Below are 23,567 nucleotides of genomic sequence, written 5' to 3'. Positions count from 1 at the left end.
CTGGTCCTGGCCCTGGCCCTGGCCCTGACCCAAGCCTGGCACATTGTGTTCCCTCCAGATCCCAGATTACACTTTCCCCAACTTCTCCATGGACTCCACTTGGCTGGTTGAATCCCAGATTGTCAGGCCCTTCAAACATAATCCTAACTTGCTGGTGTTTTCAGTAGCACCACTCACCCAATGACCCAAATCCTGTCCAGCATCCGCTGCTCAGTTTCATCCTTCTGGACCTGTGGACCACACCGGTCCTCTGTGATCCAGCTGCACTGGTCACACTGAACACTTGGCCTACACTTGGGATCTTCCCCTGTAAACTCCCAGAGAACAGTGTTCAGGGGGAGCCCCGAACCCTGACCAAGACTCAGAGGTCATACTTGTGTCCCCAGCTATCTGTTCTGAGTACAGTGCCTTTCCAGCCTTAATCTATGAGAATACAGAGTAATGTGTTTTTATTACTTCATCTTCACAGTTTGCCAGAATCCATGGAAGAAGCTGGACATGGTGGTGCATGTGTGTGTGACCCCAGCACTCTTCTGGCAGTGTGGGAGATAAAGAGCAAAGAATCCCTCAAAAGCGAATGGACCAGCTATCCTGGAGAACATAACACAGCATCCAACCCAGACAGAAGGCAAGGACGATCTCTCAAGATTGTTCTCTGTCCTCCATACACTTGTCACACACCCATAGACACACACACACACACACACACACACACACACACACACACACACACACATGAACACACACACACACACAAATTTTTTTTTTTTAAGAATAAAAAGTGATTTACAAACTCCAGGTGAATGAGGTCAAGGCAAGGATGAAACCTACAACTGAATGAAAAATTACAAAGGTTGTGATTGATGCACTCTATTGCCTTATCCTTAGCGGAGCCTGTCTTCTCCTCACTCAAAAATCTGCTAACCTCTACTTTGTAGACAGTGTAAGTACACCCTTAGCAGAACTGAAATCCATCCTGTTCAGGAATCTTGAAGCCTGAGCCTGAGCTTCGAACCACTGATTTGGAAACAGTGTTATCTATATATTAATTTCTCAGTCCCAAAGTTTCCACAGAATCACAATAATCAGAGATAGAATAAGCCTTGGAGATCATCTGAATCTGTGCTTCCATCACAGGAAGAGATGACACCAGTCTCCATAGCTGTCCCATGATCCCTGCTGCAGCTTCTTCTTTTCTCATAGCTTCAAGTTCACACCACACATTGGAGATACAAATAGAAGCCACACTTAAACATTTTGAAGAGTAATCCTGGAGGCATGGGGAAATAAAACTGTCTCCCAAGGACCATGGGATATGCAACCCTTATGCTTTTGCCGTGCTCTACCTCACCTGGCATGAAGTACTTGTGTAAAGAGAAGGACATAGAATGTGTGCACCTTGGTCTCTGCCTGCCAAGCTGATTGCTCTGCACAGTAGGATAATATGTGAAAAATTAAAGAACGTTACAAGCTAAAATATAATTCATTTTTGTTAGCACTTGTCCTTATTCATCACATGTGTATGAAGACCCTTTATGATTCATGTTCCACACTGAAACTGACTTAGAGGAAATTAGGGCTGGGAGCCATGAGGTCTACCTGGGATGGTCTCAATGGGAGACTCCTTTCAGAATCTAAGAGGAGGGCATGGAGGGATGACCTGAAGTTGAGGGAGAGATAACCTCTCCCCAGGGAGCTCTCCACACACTGGATGCTGCTGTCCTCTGACCCTGACCCTTCTCCCTGGTTAAAAAAAAAAAAAAAAAAAAAAAAAAAAAAAAAAAACTGCCACTCGGCATTCCGACCTTATCTCTTGGGTAGCAGAATGACAGAATAAAACTGTTTGTTTTTGCTTCCTCGTGGGAGACTACTAATCATTCACCTGTAATGACTCCATTCAGCTGACACTCACCCACCTTAGAGCCTTTCACGGAAGTCATTCGCCAAATACATCACTTCTATCTTAGAATGTGTGTATGTGTTTCTATGTATGTATCTATGCTTGTGTTTGCATGTGTCTTGTGTGTGTATGTGGATGCATGCTTTGTTGTAAGCATGTTTTGAATTGCTGGGCATGGTTCCACCTACAATCTCTATAATTCTTGAAATTTACTTTCTAGCTTCTAGGCATCACTTGCAATTATAATCCTGTCATGGACAGAAAAGAGATGGCCTAATTAATCATTGTTGATACCAGTCCCTATTTACCACATGAGTTTTTTGTAACAGCCTGGCTGGGAATAATTTATATCAAAATGTATTTCTTCATCTTATATCATGGAAAATGTTTACTTAGCATTATGGTCACTGTACATAAATTCCCTGGAAGCAATGAGGTATAACTAAATGGCATAGATTCATTTATTATATTCAGTGAATTATGTCTGAGCTGCTATTCCAGCACTCAAGCTCCGACTGAGTTCAGCATAGTGGCCTGACGGGAACCTAAAACTGGGCTATTTAACATGATCTAGTTCCTGGGAATTCCACTGGTCACATGACTTTCTAATAGAAACCCCAGAGCCCTATGATTACTGGATTGACTGTCTAACCAAGAGGACTTTGCATTCATGAGTTGATAAGTCACAGTGACTAGCTGAGATTAGCCTGTGTGTCATGACAATGGCAGTTGCTAACCAGCTTGCTTTAGCAGGGCCTCTATTTTCTTTAGAACAAGCAGCAATTTTCAGAACTTAGAAATTTGAAGTGCCAAATGGATGATTAGTTGGGGTCACCATCCGTCACAGATGCCCTACCCATACACTCCTTTCCCCTGGCCTTGATTTGCCACCTGTGCTCTGTTAACTTCTGTTTCTGTGTGGTGGTTACCGCACTCAGACAGGTACCCAGCAAACACAGGTCCATTGTCACATACACAGAAGGAGGGGTAACCATCTTTATCAAATGCTTTTTCTTTACCAGACATCTTGCTAGATGGCTTGTGTTTCACTTCATTTTCCTGAATTTATAGTAAAATCCCTACAAAGCAAATATTATTAAGTTTGCTACCTCACAGAGATTGGGAGGTTGGTGTCACTTACAATCCTCTCATGAAACTGGCTAGAATCCAACCCTACCTCCTCCTGAGCCAAATACCCACATGGGTTTCCTTTACAGCAACCAGTCTCTCTAGGGACCAGGACAGCCTCTGCTCAATGAGTTGCTTATCTTGCCAAATCCCTTGACTCTTTCACTCTAGTTGAAGCTGCTCTGCAAATGGCCTTTGAAACTTCTGAGTTGTTCTTTGCAATAAGCTGAGGCAATTTCTGCTTAAGGGAGATGGATGAGGGTCACGGTGGTGGCCACAAATACTTGCATATGGCTTTTAGTCAACCATCTAGGCAGATTTCGTAACTTAAGGAAAATCAGCTTGTGACCCTTTCAGCATTTTCTGAGTGTCCTTTGTCAGCTCAGCACTGTGACACTTGCTGTGTAGTGCCTGTGTACTGGACCCAGTCTGAAGATAAGAACAGAGGCTAAGCCCCAGCCCAGGGGACAGTTTCCAAAGGCCAACAAGAAAAGAGAAGAAAAGCTGAACTCAGTACTTTAGAGGCTCGGGCTTTCTCCTGCAGAGATGGTTCTGGGCATCCAAGTATCTCAACATCTGCTCTACATGCAGGTGATTAGATCCACCCCTGACTCCCAGTTCATAGAAACTGTATCCACCACTGATGCTGACAATAGGTGCAGGCTTCATCTCTATCCACCTCCTTCTTATTTCTCTGTTTCTAAGGATTTTTGCCCTTTCTCCTTGGAGCAATCATGTGTGGGAGAAGCACAGCCCTCTCCGCAGACACCAACAGGGCTAGCCCATACTCAGAGCAATGACTTTACCAGTCCTTTTGTGCTGTAGGTCTTGGCTAGCCCTGTGGTGAGACCTCTGATATCACCACCTTTAACCATATGGCCACGCACAGCCCAAAGCAGCATATCACTAAAGGGTTTTTAACTTCCCATGGGGAGTTTGTGGTTATATACAACATCTAAATGGAGAGAGGGGTAGAGGGTCAGATGCAGAGTTTGAGGAAATTGGACAGAGTCTCTTTTAAGGAAACAGGAGGCTATACATGCTTAGTTATGGGTCCACAACGGATGCTCTAGATTCTAGAGTCTAGAACCATCTGATGAACGCATCAGAACATCCAAACAACTTCACAAGACACTTACTTGTCAAATGTGGATGCATCATGCATCAAGGACAATGGACACATTGTGAGTTCTGGAACATAGTGCTTGTCATGCAAGCAAGAGGACATGAGTACAGAACCCACTAAAGAAAGAGGTGGCAGCATATTCCTATAACCCAATGATAAGAAGTCAGTGGTGGCATCCTTGGAACTTGTTAGCCAGCCGGTCAGACTAGTCAGTATGTTCCCAGTTCAGTGAGGAACCCTGCCTCAAAAACTAAGGCAATGAGTGATTTTTGAAAAATACTAAAATTTGACCCATGACCTCTATATGCACAAACACACAGATGCATGCACGTCTATACATGGGTGCCCATGAATCTACACATGTGTACACACACACACACACACACACACACACACACACCATACTATAGTGATAGATACAGGCTTCTACAACTGTATTTCCAGGACTCCAGACCCCTCAATTCCCCTGCATTGCCCCTAGGCCACCACTTATAACTGCTCCATCTTCAAACACCCTCAAGGATTAACCCTCTCTACATCCTCCTTTTTTTTTTTTTTTTTTTTTTTTTTTTACCTGAGGCTTCCTCTTTAAGAGGTTTATCACCCCCAATTTGATTGGGGTTCTGTGAGGATATGGCCCAGCTCAGACATTCACCTTTCCAGGCCATCACAGTTCTAGCCCACCTTCTATGACTGATACTGCCCACAGGGGACCCTGGTCTCCTCCAGGGGCCCCCTCTTCGCTGAGATTTATGGAAGACTTCCCAGGTTTCCCCATCTCTCCTCCCTCCCTACAGCCATCTGTATTGGTTAAATCTGTCAGTACCCAGCCCAAAGTCCACCAGAACAGGAAAGAATTTAAGAAGTCTCCACCAAGGCATTAAGAACAGTTTTCTAAATGGTTCCATAGTCAGAGAAGGGGTGGGGTCATTGTCCCTGTGGCTGGTTGTATCTGATGGCAACCAGGGCAGGCTTATAGGACAATAAGCCCACAATCCATGTCTGAGACCCCCCCCCTTGACAAAAGACCAGCTCTGAGAAAAGTCTCAGGTGGTGGTAGCTGAACCAGCAGTGGGACCCCCATCAGACTCAGTCTTAGCTACCCAGATACAAGCTTGTGTGGAAAAGCAAACAGGGCCAGGTTATGCCCTTTGGACTTTGGCAATTCTCCCTAAGCCAGGGCCTCCTATAAATGGAGCACTCCTCAGGTGGCCGGACATTCCCATCAGTTCCTGCAGTGGATCAAGTACCTGACTGGGTGTCGCCTCGGAGGAGCCTGCAGAACCAGCAGCGGGGCTGGGCCATGGCCAGGCCAAAGCCAGGGAGCCACCCGACCCATCCATCGGCCATGGGCCCACAGAGGCCTGCACTACGGCCACCGCCGCTGCTGCTGCTGCTCCTGCTGCTGTTCTTGGACACCAGCGTCTGGGCTCGTGAGTGAGGGTGGAAGGCTGGGTGAAAGTCAGGGTGGGGACCAGAGCCCTGAGTGTGGCTTCAAACCATCCGTTACATCAGGGAGTGGAAACTGGTGGAAGGGTGAGCACTAAGAAGCTTGGGTCGGGTTAGAGGGAGGGCAGCTGCAGGGGTCCTAGGGAAGAGGTGTTGAGAACCAGAGCTGGCAGGTGGCTCCTCCGGGATCCAGGTGAGGACATGGATGGTAGAGTTAAAAGTCTCTGGATAGCCCTGAAATGATTAAGGCCTCCGAGGTGTTCTTCCTGTCAGCTCCTGGAACCCTCTAGAAAACACGGGAGAACCAAGGTTTCCTTTTTCTCTTACAGAAGATGAAGTCCTGGAAAACTTCAGCTTGAACTGTCCAAGTAAGACATTTCTCCACAGCGCATCCCACCCTTCCTCTCCTTCCCATCCACCCTTCTCAGCACCTGTCCCTAAGGGCCTTCAGAAACATCCTGAGATAAGGGGCACTGCTCTGAGCCCCAAAGACTGTGGGTCCTGTAAGCGGACATTACTGTGCTGTTTATCACTGACTAATCATTGATTCCGAGTATGTGAGGATGAGGAAATGCTGACTTTAACCTTTGTGCAGAACTCCAGACCCTCCACCCCTTCCTATTTACCTGACCCTTCGGGTCAGAGGATCAGTCCTTGCAGCAATACCCAGTGTTCTCGGGAGAGCGCCAGGGTTGGCCTCTCCTTTGATGGGGTAGCACCGTCATCTAGTGGTTGTTTAGCAGTACTACATCCGGGTTCCAAGCCAATTATTTTTCTCAAATCAATCACAAAGTTTCCCACTAAGCACAATAGAAAGAATCTTCCAAAAGTTTCTTCTTGGAGGGTGTCTTAAAGTCAACTAGATAGCCCTAACAATTAACTTTGTCTCAGGCACTTCATAGTCACACTACGATAGCGTCTGCACGCTGAGAAAATGCTAAGCCCTATCCCTTTGATAACTTAATATTTCAAAGGGTCTTCCTACAGATTTTTGTAGCTCCATTAATTGATGCTTGGCGTCCTCCCTTCCATGTACTTTAGATGATCTAAGGAATCCCAAATAACTTAAACGTCAGACTCAGGAGAAAAAACAAAAAACAGTGCTGATGTTAAATCTATAAAGACAAATTAAGCATAATGAAAAGTCAGCCAACCACAAGTAACTTGAGCTTGGTCACCAATTTCATCAACCACTGACCCTCTCTGCCCAGAAGTAGCTGCCTTAAAAAAAAAAAAAAAAAAAGTAACTACAGCTTCGCGGCTGATGTATTTTTCTCCTCACTTTAGAAGATGCAACCAGATTCAAGCACCTCCGGAAGTATGTATACAACTATGAGGCTGAGAGCTCCAGCGGCGTCCGGGGCACTGCTGACTCCAGAAGCGCCACCAAGATCAACTGTAAGGTATGGAGGACAAGGCTTGGAGGAACCTGCAACTGGAACCTAGCCTTGTCCCAGCAGGCGCCCCCTGTAGAACCTCCTAGCAATTCCCAACCTGTGCTGGAATCTCAAAACTACAATAAGTCACCTGAATGAGAAGGCTGCCATGGAAAAATATTCCAGACAAATTATCCTCCCCTTACTTTTCCAAAGGGTAATTGGAGGTCATGGTCTAGGAGGCCAACAGAAGTGGCCTACAGGTGGGACCATGACAGAAGCCCAGTGAGGACATAAAAGGCGGTCATTGTACGAGAGTTGGGAGCCAACAGGATTTGTTATGTCAAATACAATATGGAGAAACAATTAAAACACTTGGTTTGTTAACATGAAATGTTACTTGTTGAGAGACTTGGGATTCCTGTCTGTGTCTGTGAAGTATATCCAAGGGGTGCTACTGTGTGTGTGCAGGGGAAGCCCATTTTGCTGAGCTGCCCTTTTTCCTCTTGGGACACAGTGCCGGTCTGTACAGGCAAACACAGGTGGCCGTTGAAGTTGAATAAAATCTAAAATTCAATTCTTAGTCTCACTAGCTATCTTTTAGTATAGCCAACAATGCTGCCACTTTAGACAACACACACACAGTGCTTCTCCATCATGCTGAAATGATTTTTGAATAGTTCCAGAAAATAACCATGGACCAATTTTGGTTCTGCCCAGGTTTGAAGCTTTCAGCAGACACTTGTAGACAGAGTTTGGGGAAATGATGTCAGGAAAAACATTTGCTTTTCCTGCTTGCTATTTTTGTTGTTGTTGTTGTTAGTTTGTTTGTTTCATTTTGTTTTCTCAGCTCTCGCTCTACTTTGCATTCCTTCTAAGCAGTCACCCTAAGTTCTTTATAAGTGGGTATATTTAAAAGCAGTACAAGGATATTCTCCTTCCCATGCATAGGGACAAACATAGACTTCTTAACTCAGGAAGATGAAAAGCCTAGGCATGGAGACACATGAGATGTGTGTAGAGCATGTGGTACTGGGAACTTCATGGCCATGTTCTTAACAGCTTTCCCTTGGTTTGCTAATTGGACACTGGGCTGCATGGCTGTCTCCCATTCCAGATGCAGAACCTCAATGTGTTACTACTTCCCATTCTCAGGTGGAGCTGGAGGTCCCCCAGCTCTGCAGTTTCATCATGAGGACCAGCCAGTGTACCCTTAAAGAGGTATATGGCTTCAACCCTGAGGGCAAGGCCTTGATGAAGAAAACCAAGAACTCTGATGAGTTTGCAACTGCCATGTCCAGGTAAGGCATGGGTTTATGTCCTGAAGTGCCTGGGCTTTGTGGGTGCTACATGAGTTGAGCATGATACAGATGCATGGGTCTGTGGAGATATGAGTATGTGAACTCATGTCAGGCGTGCCTCTGAGTGCTAGCATTAGCATTCCATGCCTACCATAAGTCATGGTACTGTGGACTTTTTCACACCTATGAAAAAGAGGGAAGTATTATCGACCCTCCTCTGGTTAAGTTCCCTTGATTATCATTTAAATTGTTCTGCTAACAGATATCATGGTTGAAGCACTTTTGAGACTATAAAGCTGAGATGGTTTGTTTAAACAAATAAGATCTTGTTTAGAGAATTGAACAGGGATGATGCCTGGGGGGGGGGGGTCTTCAGAATAGCTCAAGCAGCACTTGCTGCTCTGAGATCATAAATGCTGTGTGGATCCCAGTGTGTTTACGAGGCTGTGACATCTGGTCAACACAGGACAAAGGGCAGGCAAGGCACGAGCAGTCTCCTACCTATGACTGCTATGTAGCCATTGTGCACTGGAGACCAGTGCTGCCATCTAGAGCTGACATCTCCCCCAACACAACAGTGACATTACTGCCCCAATCTCAACATCACCCTTGCCTTGCACCCATTTAGGTTAGGAAGACTTACGTGTGTGGAATAAAGGCAGTTGGAGTGATGTTAACTTGGTAGCAAGGGAAACTCTTCCCTTGCTTGTTTGGTTTGGGTTTTTTTTTTTCCTAAATGTTAAAACCTCATCCTTTCTCTGAGAGACAGGCAAAAATGGTCCTGCCTTCTATCAAAACACCTTACTTTATTATAGACTTGGTGTGAGGGGAGAGCTGTGGCAGCAGGAGGAAGTGGCCGTTATTCCTGGGTTCCCATCTATAAACACAAGAGACGCTTCCTTTTGACTGCAAGGAATTGCCAGGCTTTCATGGCTATGTCTAGAATGCTCTGAGAAGTTCAGAGATATAGGAGATGGGCCTGGTGTTCTTTTACTGGGGACTTAACTAGAGCAGGTTCAGCCGGGCCCTTGGCAGCACAAATAGTCCCCAGCAGGAAGGCAGTCCCTAAGACCGAATTAACCTAGACTTCCATCTTGGCCTGAGGTTGAATGAAAAAGTGAATGTCTAACAATTGTAGGAGGAGGCTCACATTTGTGAGGGGTCAATAAATGCAAATGATGTATTACAAGAGGATGTCCCAGCCCACACCCACTGAGCTACAAAACTTGACCTAGTACTTGTTACTATACACTAGTGGTAGAAATGATACCACTGGACAATACCTAGTCTAACTGATATTACTTGCACCCATCTAAATAAAACAGTCATATATGAAAACTGATGTATATAGATGCTTATTTCGCTATCATTTGTGTGACCAAAAAGAAATCCAGGAAGAGAGAAAATCAGCACCCTTAAATGGGGCAATGTTTAAGGAACTACAAATAACCAAAGAATGAAATGCTTTGTGGCTTTTAAAAAACTAAATGATTCAGGTGTTCCCAGAATATAACTAAATGAGAAAATTAAGATGAAGGAAGTATGTATAATGCAAAGCCACTTGTGTAAAACATGACAAAATCTCTGTGTTTGCATCCTCGCTATTCTGTACAGAATTGTATTAATGGGGTGGTGAGACCGAAGGATACAGAGAGATGTCCATAGAACAGGAGAGACAGAAGACAGGGGAGCAGAGAAGGGAGGGATGAGCCAAGCCAAAAAAAGAAGAAGGGCAAGGGAAAAAAGAAAGAGAAAACTGACACATGTTTGTAGACTTTGGGGAAATATATGGGGAAGATGGACATACGTATAAAGAAAATATGTTCAAAGACCAATTGAGGAGTTGCTCACACTCCTGGCTCCCTCTGTGGGCTCACAGTGGAAGGCAAGATTTTCTGTGAGCATGTATCTCCTTTCCCCTGGACAGGTTTGAACTCAAGCTGGCCATTCCTGAAGGGAAACAAGTTGTCCTTTACCCGGACAAGGATGAGCCTAAACACATCCTGAACATCAAGAGGGGCATCATTTCTGCCCTCCTGGTTCCTCCAGAGACAGAAGAGGACAAGCAAGTGTTGTTCCTGGTGAGAATTTTAAAAGCTGGTGACAGTGGCCTTCCAAAGTCCTCTTCACATGTCAGAGGACATCCTCACCTTAAATACATTGTCCCTTGATGTGCTATAGAGTGGCTACATGGGGAACTCAGGGTTGGTGTGAATACCAGGGTTCATAGTTCCCTCATGTCCCTAGAGCTAACTGATAGATGATCTTGAGCAGGTTGATGATTCTGAGTCTAATTTTAAAGCCTTTCCCAGAGACTTTTAACCAATCCACATGCTCTGGCTAAGGTTTCTCTTTTTCCTGTGCTCATATTATAACATAGGAAAGCCTTATGTATTTTAGACACCAAAAAGGTGGGAATATATTGTAATTCAAATCAACCTCAGAGAAGATTCAATGTACTTTATGAATCCTCGCTGTGTTCTGAGCTCTCAACTCCACTATGCTTGAACAATAGAGACTTGTCCTGCCTGGCTCTGCCCTAGTCTGATCCTCCAACACCAGCTGGCCATGTACAGCAATGCTACCCTCTTCCTGGGAGCAAAAAAAATTCCCCTTCCTCCCACAATCCATATCCCTCCTGCCTCTGTACCAAGACGTCTTTCCCAGCCCCTCTCAAGCACCTGATGCTGTTTTCCCATACTGAGTGTACCTGTCCATATCTTGGGCTCCCACAGGATACTGTGTATGGAAACTGCTCAACTCAGGTTACTGTGAACTCAAGAAAGGGCACCGTGGCAACAGAAATGTCCACAGAAAGAAACCTGCAGCAGTGTGATGGGTTCCAGCCCATCAGCACGGGTGTTAGCCCTCTTGCCCTCATCAAAGGCCTGGTGAGTGTCACACCACATCATCAGACACAATAGCCTTCTCTGGAAAATTCTGGAATGTTCCAGCTAGTGGGGATATCAGAGAAGAGACTGCTCAGTTTATCCACTATATAGATACCATGACCAGGCATTGGAAGACTATCCTGGTTGAAGGGCTCTTATGAACTATTCTGGGCTAGACTCCCACCCAGAGCTCAGTTCTTCCTGTTGTCCCACTGTCAAAGTACCATGCTGCCTACCTCTCTATCCCTGATATGGCATACTTGTCACTTCTCTTCCCCCAGTGAAGAGCTGGTTGTCCTAAGTGAGTAGCCTCTACAGAACTTCTAAGACCTATGTTCTTTCATCTCCTTCAGCCTAGGAAGTGACATGATTGTGTCTCAGCTTCCTGTTCTTCCATCCCAAGTAGAACCCAACTAGAGCTAAGCCCTCTAGGTCCTACATAAGACACCCTGCCACATAGAGTCCTATTAGCACATGTTACCTGAGTTTGCCCAGTCCCTGTAACATATTCCAGAATATGAGTCACATGTTGTCTCAGTCAACATGAACTATTGAACAATTCCTGCCATCCCTGACAATTTTCCTGGATGTTGTCCTTGAAGCTAGAAAGAGATGGTCTGATGACCATGACGACCAAGCTCATACAAGGTCAATGCACTGGCTTGGCGTCTTTCTTAGAATCTGCTCTATTCTCATCCTTGTTCTGGGTAGCACTGAGGGAACAAGGAAAAGGAAAGGGAGAGAGGGAGAGGAGAGGAAGAAGGAGAGAGGTAGGGAGGGATGGAGGGAAGAAGGGAGAGAGGGAGGAAGGGAGAGGGGGAGGGGGAGGGAGGGCGAGGGGGAGGGAGGGAGAGGGGGAAGGAGGGAGGGAAGAAAGGGTACTTCCAGACTAATGTGACATAGAGTTGACACACCTGCCAGTAAAGGACACTATGTATTGCAGTTGATAAAATAATAAACTGAATTGTCCAGAGAAGCATCCCTAGGTCTGACCAGGAAGGATCAAGTATCTGCCCTTCACCTATTGCCCTGGGCAGAGTCAACAGGAACAAACCTGAAATTTTCAAAGCTTGTATAAATGGAAGATGTGAGGTGTGCATATATGCATGGGAGATTTTGTAGGATGCAAGGCACACATATTATACATGATGGACACTCCACTGGTATGGAACAAGAAGAGTCTCCATTCTTGAGTGTGTTGTCTTGTGTCCCTTTAGCTCATGTCAACTGTTCAGTTCTCTTCCTTCCACTGAGTTCACTTGTGCTAAAGACTTCCATCCTCTACTTCCTTAAAGACAACCCCCATGGGAGAAGGCTTGGCTTGAAATCCCAGGGACTGACCAAAATGCTTTTCTCTGATCCTGTTCACAGGTCCGCCCCTTGTCAACTTTGGTCAGCAGCAGCCAATCTTGCCAGTACACCCTGGACCCCAAGAGGAAGCATGTTTCTGAAGCCATCTGCAATGAGCAGCACCTTTTTCTGCCTTTTTCCTACAAGTAGGTCACCTGTTACTTCCAGAACTCATCATGGAATGGGGTGGTAAGGCTGAACACTTCCTGGCTGCCTAATTCCAGACTAGGCTGGGCTTAGAGGAAGCCATGGAAGGTACAAGACAAAGTCTATCTCTGTTCTGCTTTTAAGTTAACATGGAACTTTCCAGGACTTGAACATTGAAACAATTTGAGACCAATAAAAGGCATCTCAGACTCAGACCTTAAGGGCTTATAGATCCAGAAAAGTTGTGAATTGTGCATTGTATAATAACCTCATTAGAAAGAGCTTCATGAGGGATTTAGGATGGAGGCTTACATATCCAAATCCATGTTAAAAACTTATATTTGATTAACATTTACTAGGTAATTGCTGTGTCCTTGAGACTGTTCTGTGAAAGCTACAAATGAGTTTCAAGGCTCAGCAGTAGTCCAAACCCTCTGGGAATTCTAGACTGGTGTAGAGTATAATAAGGAAAGAGGGGAGCACTATCCATTGGAGGATCAAGATGGATGAACTTCACCATCCTTTGAAAGGCGGGTAGAATTGAAGCTCAAGAATAGACAAGGACCTTTCTATGTGAAAAGGATAGCATTTCTGGTAGCTTGTAATGCATGATGTCATGTACTCCCTGTGTTACCAGGAATAAGTATGGGATCATGACACATGTTACACAGACACTGCGTCTTGAAGACACACCTAAGATCAACAGTCGCTTCTTCAGTGAAGGTAAGACTTTATGTCTCCTGGATACAAGGAAATCTGCCTATGGGGTACCATTCATGGCTCAGCTCTTAGTGGATCCCTGTTAAATGTCTGCAGATCAATGAGTTATATAAACTCTGGTGTTCTGGCCACTGGACTGTAGCTATCAAGAAAGCATTTCAGGGTGTTGATGGGTTGTGAGATAAAGGGAAGGGAGACAGTATGCACAACTGTCTGGTATTTCATGAGTAAGAAATTAGAAATCTAAGCTGAATGTGATAACTCTGGTAGTACTGACAACATCACACACCAGAAGACTCAGAGTCATGCCAGATGATGTGGAGCCAGCAGGAGAGGAACTTCGGGGTCAAGCCAGGTAGTGATCTAAGGAATTGATCTTCAGGCTAAAAAGAACCTTAGAAAATTCTAGTCTAACCCCAGGCCAGCAATGCTTTGTATGCTGATCAGGCAACACTTGGATTTGGGCATTATTTTTATTGTTTTCTTGTTGGTAGAGCTTGTGAGTTCAGAGGGTGGAGGCATATGCTTACATGTGGGAAGGACACACAGTGAGGCTTTATGAGGTTGTATTAGAGTATAAATGCTCAATTTTAATTCAAGTCAACACTGTAGCTCATTTCCATAAGCTGATGGGGCTGCAGAAGAGTCTCCCCTCTCCATACCCTGCTAGAAGGTCCAAGTGGAAGAAGTGATGGGTGAGGACCACTGAGTTTGGCCTCAGTGTTGCCATGGCAGCAGAAGTGCCTCCTTGCCATTCCATGAAGCACAGGATGATCTGACACAAGATACATGAAAGCTTGAATTCAGCTCCAGTTTTGAATCTCACTGATCTAGAGATTTCTTGGGCAAGAATTCTCAAAGGAACGGGGCTGGAGAGGTGGCTGGATGGGCAGCCAAGAGCACATGCTGCTCTTCCAGAGGACCTGACTTCAGTTCCTAACACCTCCACTGGGTGGCTCAAGACTTCCTGAAAATCCAGCTCCAAGGGATCTGACACCTTCTTTTGCCCCTTGTGGCTATCTGCATTTGGGCACACATAATCATACAAACACATAAATAAAAAAATTAAGCTGTTAAAGAATTATCAACTTAAGTTGCTCACCTTATCTCCCTTCTCCTCTCTTTAAGCTGTAGAATATTTATTTCCCTTCAGGAAGGCAGTGATGAGTGAGTGGAAACATCCAGCCCAGAGATTGATGTCTAATAAGAGTTGAGAAAGCACTCACTCATTGTCCTCATTGTCTCTTTCCCCCTCCATTGATACCTATGTTTCCAGTCTAGATTTAACAAAGACGTTGAGCAACAAACAGAAGTTAAACTCCCTTGACATGTCTCTTCTTCCAGGTACCAAGCGGGTGGGTCTGGCCTTCGAGAGCACCAAGTCCACATCACCCTCAAAGCAAGCTGATGCTGTTTTGAATACCCTCCAAGAACTGAAAAGTCTGTCTGTCTCGGAGCAGAATGCTCAGAGAGCAAATCTCTTCAATAAACTGGTTACTGAGCTGAGAGGTCTCAGTGATGAAGCAATCACATCCCTCTTGCCGCAGCTGATTGGAGTGTCCAGGTAGGTCTCTGATGTTTACAAATCAAATGCTCAAATGGTCTGCAGAAGCTGCAGAACCTTTAGCCCAAGAATCTTAGGAACTACTTAATTGTCAACCACTTACCCAGCTAATACCTACTACATGGAAAATCATCCTCCAAGGTGCTTAGAGTTCCATAGGCAAGACATACACACACATACACACACACACACACACCATTGAAGGCAAACGTATCTATGTGCAAACATAGAAGAGTACTGAGTGGCTCTCACATTTTATGGGTATTTTATAATTCTTAATTCTATTGTGAGCCCTGTGAAAAGCCGGCAAGAAAAATTCTGGACCTCCCCTGAAGCTTTTGGGCTAGTAGAAAGAGAACTCTGGGCAAATAAAATAGTACAGTTTCTCCACCTGCAATACAGATGGTACATTCTCTGAGTGCTGAGAAGGTCACAGGAGGGACTAAGGCGAGGAGTACTCCATGCTTATGCTAACCAGGCACGGTCTATGTCCCAACAAAAGGACAGTGATAACTGTCCTCACTGGCTTCAGGTCTGAAGGTCCCTCAGCTTCCCTCCATGGTGTCTCTATAGTGGCAATATCCCTAGGAAAGACGGCATGGAGAAAGCCATCATGGTTCCTGGACTCTGAGCTGTATTGTGAAAGCTGGTTAGCTCTGGGAAGTGAATAAAGGATGTAAGCACTCTCCTGGCAGAAGGAACGCCGCAAGGTGCTGCGGATACTGGGTTTGACATGAAGGTCCTCTGTGTAACTCTCTCTTTCTGCACACCTCTCCTCAGCCCCATCACTTTACAAGCCTTGGTTCAGTGTGGACAACCTCAGTGCTACACTCACATCCTCCAGTGGCTGAAAACCGAGAAGGCTCACCCACTCCTGGTTGACATTGTTACCTACCTGGTGGCTCTGACCCCAAATCCTTCAACACAGAGGCTGCAGGAGATCTTTAACACCGCCAAGGAGCAGCCAACCAGAGCCACCCTGTATGCACTGAGCCACGTGGTTAACAAGTGAGTCTTTACCTTGCCTTGCTCCAACCTGCATCATTCCTCTTGGGAGCAAAGGAAACACCAAATCACACAGCACTTTCCCCCACCTTCAAATCTGAATGCTTTTTCTTCCATTTTTCTATTGATTGCTGGAAATAAGAACCAGCAAAGACAAGTTTGGATTTTTAAGAGAAGCTTAACTTTGTTTGCTAATTTGCAATCTCTGTTCTTTCACTTGGTAGCTATTATGATGCAGATCTTTCAAGGAGCCCGGATCTGCAAAATATTGCTGATTACCTGTTGAAACAGATTGACAATGAGTGCACGGGGGATGAAGACCACACCTACTTGATTCTGAGGGTATTGTTTTAGTCTTTTGAATTATATACATCATTTCAAAATTGGTCATACTGGACACCCCTTACTTCTGCACTGTGATGAGTTCTTGTTTCATTTCTTCAATGAAGGTCATTGGAAATATGGGCAGGACCATGGAACAGGTAATGCCAGCACTCAAGTCTTCAGTCCTGAACTGTGTGAGAAGTAAAAAACCATCACAACTGATTCAGAAAGCTGCTATCCAGGCCCTGAGGAAGATGGGATTGGGAGATGAGGTAAAGTACACCATGGGGTTCTGAAAGTAAAAGGTGATATTAACCAATGAGGTTCAGATAGTATGAAGGTGATCAATTATCTGTTTCACCACCCGGTCTTCCCCATACTACCATCTAATTGTCAGTTCAATTAGCCCATTGACATTCTAGTACTCTGTGGACATGAAAGACACACCACTTTGTAGTCATCAGCAGGTAGAACACAGACTTTTTTAAATGGTATCCTACTACCAAATTGACCATTATTTCATCATGGGAAAACATTGGTACTACCAAATCTCTTTAAACTGGACAGTGATTTGGGTCCTACCTTAGGTGAAAAAACCACAGAGCATTAGAAACCACCTTATCCAAACTCACTATCATTTTCCATCTTTATTTTTACATCAAAATAATCTACATTAATATAACTTTATCTTCACTAAGTAGTAGGTCTACATGCAAGTCATGAGTTGGCCAAGACTTGAGTGCTTTAGTGAAATTAAATTCAGCACATATTCTATACACATCTTCTAGGTGTTATGCCTTGAGCTGGTTGCCCTGCGGAATGCTGAAAAGAAGATGTATCAGCATTTGCAGCCATTTTAGACAGAGAATAGACTTTCTTATAAACACCAGACACATCAGCATCAGCTAGGCTTGCTCCGTGTCTTGACCAAAGGATAGCGATCTTAATTCTCTCTTCTGACTGCAGGTCAAAGAGACCCTTTTTGATACGTTAATGAATGGTGTGGCTCCTGTGGAGAAGAGACTGGCTGCCTATCTCTTGCTGATGAAGAGCCCTGCCTCATCAGATATTAGCAAAATTATCCATCTTCTCCAATGGGAACAGAATGAGCAGGTGAAGAACTTTGTGGCATCTCACATCGCCAACATCTTGAACTCAGAAGAACTGTATGTCCAAGAGTAAGTGAGGATAACTTTCCACAATTGGCCACTGAGAACCCTGGGCTGGGACACTAATTCCTGATTGTGGCACTGCTTGTCCTCAGGGATACTTAAAGAGAATGTGCACAGACCCTAAGCCAAAGTTTTGGGACATATAAAACTACATACCCTAGTTATGATTAGAAATTCACAACTGAGTAGGATATGAGGAGACAACAAACCAGTAACATGGATTTTGACTGAAGTATATATTTTTTTCCTTTCGTTTAGTCTGAAAAATTTGATCAAAGATGCGCTAGAGTACTCTCAACTTCCAACGATCATGGACTTCAGGAAATTTTCCCGGAACTATCAAATTTCCAAATCTGTTTCTCTCCCATCATTTGACCCAGTCTCAGCCAAAATAGAAGGAAATCTTATGTTTGATCCAAACAGTTATCTTCCCAAAGAAAGTATGCTGAAAACAACCCTCACAGTCTTTGGACTTGCTTCAACTGATCTCTTTGAGGTAGGTGTGAAACTGAAGGATCTCAATATCATTTACATTTACAACACCATCTTCATCCACCAGGGGCCATCTGAAGCATGACTCCTTAGATTACATAGAATGAATCAAAAATGTCTCAGAGAAGACCCTGGACCCCAAGCCCTAGAAAATGCATGAGCTCTCCATTGAGCAAAATACATGATTCTTCTCCCACCAAACCCTGGATCTCCCAGCTCAGAATCCCTATTTTAATTATTTATCCTCTCTGACTCTTAGCTGTGTCTTCTAGGAAAGGCCAGAGGAGTGCTACCATTCAGGAGTCTAACAAGATGTAAATAAACAGCTTCCTTGAAGTGTTTCTGTCATGTTCCTCTGCTGCTCTTTTAATTGCATAAACATAAGTGCAGGGAAAACATGGTCTGCTGCAGGGAAGACATGGTCTGCTCGCTGTATAAGCAAAAGCCCAATGACATATTTTGCCTGGTTTTCTTTCTCAGATTGGACTAGAAGGGAAAGGCTTTGAGCCAACGCTGGAAGCCCTCTTTGGTAAACAAGGATTCTTCCCAGACAGTGTCAACAAGGCTTTGTATTGGGTCAATGGACAAGTTCCTGATCGTGTCTCCAAGGTCTTAGTGGACCATTTTGGCTATTCAAACAATGACAAGCATGAACAGGTATGTATTTCGTGTGTGTGTGTCCTTTTTTTTTTTTTTTTAAAGGAAACTTTGGGGCTCACTGCCAGACATTAGTCTCTATGCTTAGAAGACATGAACGTTCTATCTACCAAAATGATCGATATGGCTATGTATTAGATACATTTGTGGGAATAAAATACAGTATTCTCTATGGGTAAGGGCCCCTTGGCTGTCACTCACATCAGTACCCTGGCTAATGAGAACAAATTGCATTTCGAAGCTGGCAATGAGCCCCTACTTTAAGGAGTAGAAGCTAGATTGTATATGTGGGAGTGGGAGTTTCTTATTCCTCTACGTGTTTGTACTCAGAGTATAATCTTGTGATTGGCTCCATAAAAGCATTTGCTAGACATGATGGCTCTTGGGCTCAGCCAAGACTTGCTGAATCAGAGACTCTAGGGAGGAAATGAGTACAGGATACACATTCAAGGTTTAGAAGTAGGGTCATAGCTTGCTTTCAGATATTAACTGGTGGTCTCATACCTAACTTCTTTTTTCTGATCTCTGCCTGAGGTTGATCCATTCTGGGCCTTATGTGAATCTGTAGAATTTTTCTCTAATTATGGATCTGTAGTCATGTTGTTTTCAAACTTCCATCTGATTTATATAATAATAGCCACCTTTTTCTCAAGAAATACCTGTCACTCATTTCTAGTAGAGGAAAAGAAAGCTAAGCAAGGGAGGAGAACAGAGAGCATCCTAATCTTGAGGAGCCCTGGGGATCCTGGAGAACAGGAGTTCTCCGAGTTCTCCTAATTTTCCTTCGATTTAAACACTGCTGTGAGAACACTCCTATCTCTGACAAGTGCTTCTGGTTTTTCATCTCTGGAAGAATTCTCCCTCACTTAAAAGGCAGGGCATGGTTATAGTGCTGGTCCCATATCCTTTTCACACATGCAGGGAGGGCTTGAGAGTGAGGACATCACAGCTGCACAGATATGTCCCAGGGAAATCTATAAGTGTCAAGCAGAGTTGCCATTTCACTAGATATTTTGCTACTAAAATCCTAGGACATGGTGAATGGAATCATGCCCATGGTAGACAAGTTGATCAGAGAATTGAAATCTAAAGAAATCCCTGAAGCCAGAGCCTACCTCCGCATCTTAGGAGAAGAACTTGGCTTTGTCAAGCTCCAAGATCTCCAAGTCCTGGGAAAGCTGTTGCTGAATGGTGCACAAACTTTGCGGGGAATACCCCAGATGGTGAGTGACCCAGGCCCTGTACGAGCACTCATAGACTAGCCCTAGCTTCACAAACCTGGGAAAGTGTTTTATGCATTCTTCAAAATACAAGTTTGCCTTGAATTTTAGGAAACAGGTTTCTAGAGGGCTAAAGAATGGGGCTTAGTCAGTAGACTCTGACCCCAGAAACCACATAAGAAAGCAGAGTGTGGTGACACCTGATAATCTAGCAAGGGGGAGACAGAGATGGACAGATTCCTGGGATTTGCTGGCAGACTAGTCTAGCCAAATCAGTGAGCTCTTGGTAAAACTGAGAGACTGTCTCACAAAACAAGGTGAACAGCATCCTAAGGAATGACATCTGAGGTTGATGTGGTACACACATACATGCATTCATGCATGCATGCAAACATACATACATACATACATACATACATACATGCACACTTAAGAGTGTGTGCATGTACATATGTACATGTATACCCACATACAAGTGCAAACAAATCAATTCATATATACATGTACACACACAGATCCTGGGAACTCATTGACCAGCTAGCCTAGACAACAAAGTAATACTTCAGTGAAAGACCTGTCAAAGAACAGAGAATGATAAAGGGAAACATCCAGCATTAACATCTGGCCTCTGCACAGGTATGAATAGTTAGGTGCATCTGCATACATGTACACACACACACACAAACACACACACCACGTGTGCACAAATTATTTAAAATATTATTTGCAGTAGTTTAAAAATGATAGCATTTGGAAATAAAGCCATTCATGACAGTTGTATCTTTCAAGGCCATTAGTTCACTTTTCTAGAAAACAATTCTAATCTCTTTCAAAATCTGATATGACACAATTATAAAAGTTTTTAGCAAACTATAACCCACTATGCACATTTGTGTTATATTTCTATCCATTTATCATAAAAGAAGAAAAAATACAAATATGTTCCCAATGATAAAATAAATAGGCTTTATGAACAGAGACCTCGAGAGCTGGAGGTGTAGCTCATTGACCCAGAGGTCACCCAGCATTGCAAAGCCCAGGTTCTATCCCTTGTGCTGAGAAAGGAAGAAAGAAAAATGAAACAATTCTCAAGTTTATGAAAATATTGTATAAAATAAAGCAAGGATCAATATATATTAACGCAGATATTGCCACAGTAGCCACTTACTTATAAAATGTTAACTTTACCATAATATAGTACACTTCTGGTAAAGTCTCATTTGCAGTCAGATTTTTATAAGAACAAAATAATGTCATACATCATACTTAAAGTTCATAAAGCTATGAGGTTCAGCTAGGGACCTCTAAATCAGCAGTTTAAAATGACATGACATTCAAGCCAGAGAAACTGCTTATACCCCAATGCATTGATGCCAGTAACCATGAATCTACATTCATCAGACCACCTAGCTAATCAAAATGTACTGGCTTCTGTCTCTGAATAAAGAGGCATCTTGTGTGGCATTTAGGAGATCACATTTAACACAGCTCAACCACATCCCGCTTACTTTAAATTGTTGTGCCTTGTTGGATTTACAGATTGCACAAGCCATCAGAGACGGGTCAAAGAATGACTTTTTTCTTCACTATATCTTCATGGACAATGCTTTTGAGCTCCCTACTGGAGTGGGAGTACAGCTGCAAGTGTCCTCATCTGGAGTCATCACCCCCGGGACCAAGGCTGGAGTGAGAATGGAATTAGCCAATGTAAGACTCTGCATTGATCACAATCAAATCAATGACTGTTCTTGGCCTTATGGGTGGGATTTTTGCATACTTGCTTAAGCCATGCTCTAACTTAAGGCAAAGTAAATCATGACTGCAATCTTCTTGCTAATTTTTATGAGGAATTTTAGGATTCCACCAACATGTATAAAAATCTCTCACCATCTCCAATGCAGTAATGAAAAGAGAACCTAGCTGTTATCTCAGTGAATGAAGACCCTGGTTATTTTCATCTCCAGTGGTGCTTAAAATTAGTTCAAGCTCTTCCTAACCCTGGGAAATTCACACTGGCTCTAGGGAAACTGAATGCTTCCACTTTTCTTCTTCAAGTCAGCTTTGCTTCCTGTGATATGAATTAGAAGAGGCATCTGCCAGGGCTCAGAAAGAGAAGTGGACCAGGGTTCTGAGGTGCTAAGTGAAACTGAATAGGTCATCTTCTGACTTCCAGATTCAGGCAGAACTAGTGGCAAAGCCTTCCATGTCCATGGAGTTTGTGACAAATATGGGCATCATCATCCCAGACTTTGCTAAGAGCGGTGTCCAGATGAACACCAACTTCTTCCATGAGTCAGGCCTGGAGGCACGGGTGGCCCTGAAGGCTGGACAGCTGAAGGTCATCATTCCTGCTCCAAAGAGGCCGGTCAAGCTGTTCAGTGGCAGGTAATTCTAACATCAAGGTCTACCTGGCCTGTTTGAAAGAAAGAATGGAGTATGCATCTAAAGATTTAGCCAGATAGCTAACTGGCATAATTCAAGTTCCAGTGAAATGGGAGAGGGTTGCCTTTGCTTCAAATTTGCATATTTTACTAAAGTTTCCTATGTCTCTCTATGTCAACACTTAACATCTTCTGGTTCATCAGGAGTCACTTGGCTGTGGGGTTCTGTTTAGTTTCTCATTCACTTTAAGAGCAGAGAAACAGTAGTGTTGTGGAAGTCCTACTTGGGAAATAAACTTTCTTCCCAAAGAAAAACACCAGAAGTCACACTAGTTCGTTGTAACTGACACTATGGATGAGGAATGCACCATACTCCTAATCACGCCATTGTGGGATCCAGTCTCACATTAAGAGTTCCAGCTTCAATGGTATCCTTGACACATTTGTTTGCTTGTTCAGAAATAGCACTTAATTGCCTAGTTTGTGTCAAGCTTATTGGAAGAGATACACAAGAACCCTGGTCTTGTACATTTTAACTGTCCAGGGAAGGCACACAATTAAGGAATTGGCAGTAATGAAACAAGGGCGAGGTCAGAGGCATCAGATGCTGTAAAACCATAGATCATGAAGACTTTGGGAGTCAGAGTCCTTTCTAAAGAACCCATTTTTTGATCTGCTAAAGAACCTATGTCAGAGTTAATCAAGTAAAGGAGAAAGGCATATGTGTCCCTGCAATAAGTAAAGTCTGTGTAATGGCATGGATGATTAAAAAAAAAAATGAGTGGAAACACTAAAACGAGCTAAATTAGTGAAGTGCATAGGAAACACAGGCAGCTATGATAGAAAAGGGTAGCCCGTCTTCAGCCATGGCTAGCCTCCTAAGCCCCGTAAAGAGTGTAGACCCTTCTAAAGCCAAAGGAATTGAGAAAAGGGGGGTAAATTGTAAGGAGTAAGGTTTTTCCTCCTGCTACTGGTCTTGTCCTGCCACCGCACCAGCCCCAAATAACACACTGAGACTCTGTATTTGATATAATGCTGTTGGCCAGGTACTAGTTTCTTATCGGCTAGCTCTGTCTTAATTATTAACCTGCTCCTATTAATCTAAGTATTTCCACGTAGTCTTATTTTACTGGAGAAGAGTCTGGTCCTCTAACTCCTTGGTGGCTGGCTCACATGGCGACTTTTCTGGCTGGCCCTCTCTGCTTACCTTTTTCAGAATTTTCCTTTTCTTCTATTCCTGCCTATCTTCTGCCTCACTGGCCAAACAGTGTTATATTCATTAACCAATAAGAGCAACATACATACAAAAGGACAACCCCCATCATGAGCTGGTGTTTTAGAACGAGTACTCAACCCTGGGGAGC

At 43.9% G+C, this 23,567-nt stretch overlaps 1 protein-coding gene across 1 annotated transcript in view; it reads left to right on the top strand.

Moving 5' to 3' along the window:
• The first annotated feature begins 5,387 nt into the window (after positions 1-5,387).
• Positions 5,388-23,567, top strand: part of Apob (apolipoprotein B) — a 37,871-nt gene continuing 19,691 nt past the window's right edge. Inside the window, exons 1-18 of the mRNA XM_051181687.1 lie at positions 5,388-5,587; positions 5,933-5,971; positions 6,891-7,006; positions 8,135-8,280; positions 10,208-10,361; positions 11,016-11,171; positions 12,543-12,667; positions 13,306-13,391; positions 14,733-14,952; positions 15,733-15,960; positions 16,182-16,299; positions 16,407-16,553; positions 17,248-17,459; positions 17,712-17,949; positions 18,426-18,602; positions 19,634-19,825; positions 21,362-21,529; positions 21,996-22,207. Of these exons, the coding sequence (XP_051037644.1) occupies positions 5,458-5,587; positions 5,933-5,971; positions 6,891-7,006; positions 8,135-8,280; positions 10,208-10,361; positions 11,016-11,171; positions 12,543-12,667; positions 13,306-13,391; positions 14,733-14,952; positions 15,733-15,960; positions 16,182-16,299; positions 16,407-16,553; positions 17,248-17,459; positions 17,712-17,949; positions 18,426-18,602; positions 19,634-19,825; positions 21,362-21,529; positions 21,996-22,207 (2,864 nt within the window). The 5' untranslated portion in view covers positions 5,388-5,457. The remainder of the gene's footprint in view (positions 5,588-5,932; positions 5,972-6,890; positions 7,007-8,134; positions 8,281-10,207; positions 10,362-11,015; positions 11,172-12,542; positions 12,668-13,305; positions 13,392-14,732; positions 14,953-15,732; positions 15,961-16,181; positions 16,300-16,406; positions 16,554-17,247; positions 17,460-17,711; positions 17,950-18,425; positions 18,603-19,633; positions 19,826-21,361; positions 21,530-21,995; positions 22,208-23,567) is intronic.

Source organism: Phodopus roborovskii, unplaced genomic scaffold (assembly GCF_943737965.1).
Source record: "Phodopus roborovskii unplaced genomic scaffold, PHOROB, whole genome shotgun sequence".
NCBI classification, from domain to species: Eukaryota; Metazoa; Chordata; class Mammalia; order Rodentia; family Cricetidae; genus Phodopus; species Phodopus roborovskii.
Note: the sequence above shows the minus strand (reverse complement) of the source record. Positions and strands in the feature narration are given on the sequence as shown.